We start from the raw sequence: 7236 nt of genomic DNA, 5'->3' as shown, positions 1-7236 counted from the left end.
CCTGCTGAAATGTCAGGCCAGTTCGCGAAAATTTTATGCGTAACAAAGGTTACCACCTGACACGACTGCGAATCAAAGATGTAGGCATCGCTCGGCGTAAAAGAGACAGTCTGATGTTTGGCCGATATTATTTATATATGGTATGTCATTTTTTCATGAATTTACCACGAGGGTATTCATTCTTGGTATATTTCACTCAAGTTGTAATTGTATCGTAGAAATTTGTTTTTACTATCTTTTCGTGAAACATATTATTTAAATGGAAAAAGATCAGATAAAACGAAAAATTCTATATAAAAAGAATAAAGATTCTTTTTTTTGTAAATTATTTGATTCAAAAATATGATAAGAGATATTAGCTCCTTTTCCTCCGGCACCACGACAGTATACACGGCACGTGATCAGGAGAGTCTGAGGGGATCTCGTCTCTTAACGGTCCAATGCCCGGCATTACTATTTGATGAGATAAAAAGCGCCGCGGTGGCCTCGACTCGTGAATTTTTAAAGGAGCCTCGCAGGTACCGTTACGTTCCCCGAGTTTCCGAGGTTAGGGGGTGTCGATACCCTGGGGGGACGCCACAGTAGTCTTCTACCTTTAATATTTTAGCACGGTAAATTATACCTTTTCCTTGCATACACTGATCTTCTACTTTCTCCATCTTGTCCTTCCTCAGACCACGCCGACGTTGGTAAGAACGTTGATCCGCGTCAATGTTTTTCTATTTGCTCTTGGAAAGAAGAAGGTATTTCTAAATATGTATGTACCAGGGGTGTGTTTTCTTTTATTATTTAAAATAGCGAAAACAGTTTTTCCAGAATCACACGTTCTCACACATTATAAAACGAAAAATGCATGCGATCTTTTTTCGTTAAAGTAAATTAAGAGATTAGTTTAATGATGTACATTAAATTTTGAAATAGGTCATTTTTATATTACAATCCGTTTGCGCGCCTTTAATGCTACATTTATGATCATTCAGCGGAACTAACACTGAAAGCAGCAAGCTGAAAAGACACAAATCAGCGGCGACAACGACAAAGACTGAGACGCGGATGGTACAGTGTATCTTCGTTTCGAGGAAACTAATCATCCGCAAGCCGCTTTTGGTGGCTGCGGAAATGCATACACTCGCACACAGGAATTTTCAATGCGCACAAGTCGCGACGATGATTAAACCCGGAGCGAAATAAAGAAAAAGCACGGGTGGGTGAAGGAGCGAGTTCGCGCGCGAGCGATGACAACTTTTGAACATTTTCCCTCGTATTATCACTATGATCACGAACTTAATCAACTCGGTCCGAATACTGAAAGTTTCAAACTATAAACTGTAACAAATCAGCAACTCGTAAGCTTTGAATGAAAGAAACACATGTGACGTTTCTCCATTGATCTGGGCGACGAGAATAAAAAATTGAGCGCTAAAATAGAACGTAGAGATGATTCAGATAGCGTATCTGCTTGAAACATTGTGAAAAATTGATTTATGACTTTTCTGATTGAAGAGATATGAAAATTTGTACGCTTTAATAAACTGCGATTCAGATAATAACGTAAAACTGAAAATACGAGAGAAGAAAATGTGTGAAATTTTAAGTCTGTTGCGAAAATGAGAAAGGGACGGGGGAGAGAGGGCGGAATCTGCGCAACAATCAGATCCCTGAAGTTTAGAGTTTAGAGGACATCGGCGAGATGACGGGAGATATTTCTATTTAATAGTCGGCGTATCACGCCGGTAATGGAAGTCGAGGCGTTTGCATGCTGGGAGACACGCTGGTGCTATAAAGTTAATGGCATCGTAGGCAACGCGATAAAATGATGCATCGCGGCTTGGCGATGATAATATTATGCCGACAGCTGCACCTATCCGCTTCAACTCGCGGAAGAACATACACATGTTTTTTTTCCTTCTTTCGAACAATTTCTTGGTGATTCCTTATTTGATTGAGAACCGCTTCGATTTAATTGCAATTAACTTATTAAATAATATCTACAGTATTTATGTGTGGATTATTAACTCTTTATTATTTGAGATAAATAGCAAAAGATTAGATTAGAAAGGATGTGAATTATATAATTAGAAATTTTACTGTAGGCAATTATGCCATCTAATTGAATTAATCAACGATTAATTTAATCAAAATTTCATCGAAACTCCGGATAAGAATTAATAGCTCGAATCATGTTTTACGATTTTGTCGTTGCTAACGACACGCGTTGCCGAACGTGAGCGAGTAATATCATCAATTGTACTTAATTAAAAGCGAACTCGTATAAAATCCAAATCATAATCCTTTACAGTCTCTGTCGTTAATTTTGTGCAAACGGTATTACACGTTTGAATGTCGGTGTACGTAGGAGGAACGCGTATTAGCGGCGCGAATCGTGTAGAAAAGCTCTCTCCGTCTCTTCTCGCTTTCGTCTCTTCCGCAAAGATTCTCCATCCGCCATCCCCCTTCGCTATTTTCTCGCCGTCTTCGAGCTCCTATCTCCGTTCCAGGTTCACGACCGGATTGTAATGATTAGTATAACGAGAAGATCCGCGCCGGAGCTTACGGGTAAGCGCGGATACCGGGAATTGCTTCGCTTTTAATTACCGCCAAGCTGCCGGCTGTGTACACCGAGCTCTTAATGCACCGCGCTTTAACGAGTAATACATTATTATCAATAATGCCCGCGCGGACAAGAAGGGGGCACGGATCCTTAAATGATTTTAACAATTTTCCTGAAATTCGCGCGAATCAATCGCGAGCCTTCTCGGGCGAATAGTCGGAGACAGACGACGAAGTAGTTGTCGAATATACAGATCAGTAGCTCGCTAAATTAAAGAGAATAATACAGGCGCAAGTCAGATGGAATAAGCGAATAGTCCGCTATTGTTTCTCATATAACACGCACTCATTGAAAACTCCGAACCGAAGTTACTGATCGCAGTTGCGAGCGCGCTACTCGCGTAAAGTAGACTGCGGTACATTGTTTGTAAGTGGATTATGTTTATAATGGGCCACTCCAGGCCCGTGTTCTGAATATTGCGACCGTGCGCAGATATACCGTATGCGCCGAGGCAAATCATGCTCGTTCGTCGTATCCACTTCAATCGCGTCCCCTGGATTCTCGCCAATGTACATTCTCCATCCGACAAATTGTGCACAGGATGTGACTTTCCGACCTCGGGTTAGAATCGTACGTAGAAACAATATTGTATATTTATCTGCTCCGCAATGCGGGGCAGTTTACCGGTTAGCGCGGAGTATGCCAGGTTTATTCGCTTTGGAATGTAAATTTACGAACGATGCTACACATCGATCGATACGTTCGTACGATTCGCTAGAACGATTGCACGCGCGAGAGTATTTCTCGAACTAGTGCTTTGAATCGCGCAGATATAATGCGTTTGTACCGCGCGGAAATCGCTATGATTTAACGTCCTCTTTTTAGTCTGCTCTCGATATGGTTCATTTAAAGAGAGAGAGAGAGAGAGAGAGAGAGAGAGAGAAAGAACGCGCCGCAATTCTTTCGATAATTTATTGGTCGTAGATCAACGTCGGAGATTTCGGCTCGATAATGCGTTTGTACCGCGCGGAAATCGCTATGATTTAACGTCCTCTTTTTAGTCTGCTCTCGATATGGTTCATTTAAAGAGAGAGAGAGAGAGAGAGAGAGAGAGAGAAAGAACGCGCCGCAATTCTTTCGATAATTTATTGGTCGTAGATCAACGTCGGAGAGAACGCTGTTTCGGCTCGCCCTTACATTCCGGTCCAGAACAATGTCGAAGATCGACGTCGTTTCTGGCCGTGACACCCGCGGGGATGCGACACGCGACGCATCCGCAGGAGATTGATCGTTAAGTCCGACGCGTTTCGGACGATTGACTATACAAACATACCGGACCGTTTCTATCAATATACGCATAAAGTGCACCGAACGAGGCGAACGATCAACAACATGATCTACACACGTGGGAACGTTTACGTTTACGAAACTAATTTTCGCTAAATGTTTCTCTTTTCAAGAGTATCGCGTTACATTTATATACAATTGACGTAAGGAATATCGTGCCGGGTGTCGTACGTGAAATAACCTGGGGCGCATTTTAAAGCAAAGAGAGGAGTTTCGTTATTTTCATTCGCGTGAATACCTTTTCTCCAAAATCTGAATATTGACCTTATTCCGGCGCGTTTGTAGCGCTTTTCTGACTGCGTTACGAGGGGCTGCCATGGCGCAAAATACTGAGCTTGCAAAATGTGAAGTATGCACTTCTGACGCCTCTCGTAAGGTCGAGCGGCCTGTACTTGCCAAGAGGCACACTTTCCCCGAAAGGACGTATAATTATGACATAACCCTCGAGACGTTATTCTCTCTTAATGTGAAATATTCGGGACATGGCATATCGCGGAAAATATTATATACATATGTAAATATACGCAATATTTTTCTTTTTTTACCAATGACTTTGTTCTCGTAAATGGGTCTATTCACACAATCTAATTTCATGTTCTTTTCTTTGTTGCAGAGAGACGCCCTGAATCTGGAACCCAGCAACGTGGCAAATTGCGTGTCCAAAGGCAAATCGGAGGTAGATTTTTTTTTTATACGGTTTGGTTTCGCACTTTGCGCACCGTCTTTGAAAAGAATTTTAATTCCGGTACTGGGAGGGGGGAGGGGGAGGACAAAACTGGTCTGAGCGTGTCAGGAAACGAGAAAGAATTGTGATTGCAGAAAAAGACGTCGAACATAATGTCGAGGAGAAAAAGAATCGCAAGCAGAGCTGACATACTGAAATAAGAGCACTAGTTTCTTTGACGGCGCGCAAAGATGAAACGAAAGACGCAAGTCCGCTCTTTAATAGACATTGCGGTGTTACTAGCGAATCTGAGAAAGAAGTCGTATTTCGTTTGTATCTTTATCGCAAAAAGATATTGCCACATCTCTCATTTCTCGCGAATAATCCGCAATGGCTTTTAGCGCCATGTTGTAATTTCTGAATTAACATACAAATATTCTAAAAAGTTTCATTATGATCGTCTAATCAGAGATAAGTATTATCGCGGCATAAATATCGTAATAACGATAGAAAATTTACGAGTTTTCTCAAATCACCGCTATTGCATTTGTGCCTCGACCGAAAATTCGTACTAACCGTAAAACGTTTAATCCCTCCGTGTTCATTTTTATTTGTACTTCGAAATCCCGCACCGCGCGTCCACGGTGATAAAACACGGGCACGATCGCGTTCCGCCTCATAGACGCGCGTACGCTTATCACGGCTTCATTCGTATGCATCGTGTACGCGTCGTCGTTGAGGTGTAAGGTCCACGCAAATATTCCCTACGTGACGACAAAGCCAATTCATTTCCCGCCGATTCGTTGCGAAATACGCGCGCGACGTGATCGACCGCGACGGAATCGCGACGCGCTCTTTCGCTTTTCCCGCTTTCCCGAAAAGTCCGAAGAGAGAGAGAGAGAGCGGCAGAGCATATTGAACTCTGTCGTCGTCCTCTCGACAACTATCTTCTCGTCGCCGAAACGCACGTCGTACCGCCGAATTTAATTTTCTTCTCTCTATCTTTTTTTTCCTCCAGCATTTCGACTGCCGGAACCATATAAGAGTGATACAACCGATGGGAGACGGAAATCGGCTCTACATGTGTGGTACGAATGCGCACGCGCCCAAGGATTGGGTGATTTATGTAAGTTTCCACATTATTTTTAATCGAGAAGTTAGAATATACATTTATATAAGAAATAACCCTATTTAATGTTTTATCAAATATATGTTAAATATACATATGTCATTAAAATTTTCATTTATGATATATGAACAATTATTTTTATTTTTCCAATGGCAGGATATCGAAACAAATATTGCATTGTTTCTCATACATATTATTCCATTCTTTTATATCTTATAAATTCCGATGCATACTAAACAAATTCGTTAAATTTGATTTTGTAATACGCAACGGTTTGTGACTGGATTGGAATGGGCAGAAAAAATACACATATATGCGTTTAAACATGCGCTGTCATTTGTTTATCGAAAATTGAAAATGTAAAACGATGTTAAATGCATTCACAACTTCTCTTGAAACGTATTACGAATTCAGCGCGATGTGCGCAACGCACGCCGATTTATGCTACTTTACGCTTAATTTAATTAATTAATAACAGAACACGACAAGGCATCTGAAAATAATATCGTTAATTAATTTTCGCGTTACGAATAAATTTCACCGCCACTCACGCATTCCTCTATAATACGTTCCCAATTTAATTCCTGTTGAAATATTTAAAGCCATAATGAATAATGCTATTATTGATAGAAAGAAATTTATATGCATTATCGCAAAATAATAGAAATCCACGCGATATGATTGGCAAAATTTTATGTATTAGAGCATATCAAAGTAATTAAAGTAGATGAATGAATCTTACGTTTAAATACCCGTGTAAAACGAAACGAAAAGATACACGAGTTTCGCTTCGCCAAATGTTATGAGCCTCGAGTGTATCGTAACATCTCACATAATAATGATATCCGCTTACGTAAGCTGTTGCTCGAGATTATGGCTACTAAATAAAGTTAACTATTTGAAGATATTCGATATTGAATGAGATGAGATGGATATAAATATGATATAATAAAAGATTAAATTTGAGGGATGGGAAGCTGGTTGAGATGGATTGAATTTTTAAAATTAAAATATAGCATTTTCTTCGTACGTCTGATATTTTAATTATGTTTGATTAGATTTGTTAATGATATTTTTTAATATGTCGAACTTGTGTATGCAACGTGTAATTACGATTTAAATTTACTATCGCTAGTTTTTTATCCATTTTAATTGATTTTAATATATATTATATTATATTATTTCAGTAATTTTTTTTTTTTAACGCTATTTTTCTCATTATATAACTTTATTATTCTTTGATAATTTGAATTGAAATGATGGAATATTTAATAATTAAACTGATAATTTTAGATTAGAAAAATTCTTTTGCGCTATAATTCGCTTTTTCAGCCTTTGTATATTGCTAATGTCCAACCTGACCTCGTTCTCCAAATGATGTTTTTCCAGAGCAATCTGACTCACTTACCGCGTCACGAGTTTGTTCCGGGAGTGGGAATGGGTATCGCGAAGTGCCCTTACGATCCTGCGGACAACTCTACGGCGGTTTGGGTCGAGAAGGGCAATCCTGGGGACTTGCCAGCTCTTTATTCCGGCACGAATGCC

General features: G+C 40.0%; 1 protein-coding gene across 4 annotated transcripts in view; it reads left to right on the top strand.

Moving 5' to 3' along the window:
• The window catches only part of LOC115233019 (semaphorin-2A), a 367181-nt gene that overhangs the window by 350230 nt on the left and 9715 nt on the right, over window positions 1–7236 (top strand). For all 4 annotated transcript variants that reach the window (XM_029803231.1, XM_029803230.1, XM_029803232.1 and 1 more), the window contains 3 exons: window positions 4512–4574; window positions 5581–5688; window positions 7081–7236. In XM_029803231.1, coding sequence (XP_029659091.1) covers window positions 4512–4574; window positions 5581–5688; window positions 7081–7236 — 327 coding nt within the window. The remainder of the gene's footprint in view (window positions 1–4511; window positions 4575–5580; window positions 5689–7080) is intronic.

Source organism: Formica exsecta, unplaced genomic scaffold (genome assembly GCF_003651465.1).
Source record: "Formica exsecta isolate Colony F162 unplaced genomic scaffold, ASM365146v1 scaffold155, whole genome shotgun sequence".
NCBI classification, from domain to species: Eukaryota; Metazoa; Arthropoda; class Insecta; order Hymenoptera; family Formicidae; genus Formica; species Formica exsecta.
The sequence above is the reverse complement of the archived record's forward strand: the minus strand, read 5'-3'. Positions and strand labels throughout refer to the sequence as shown.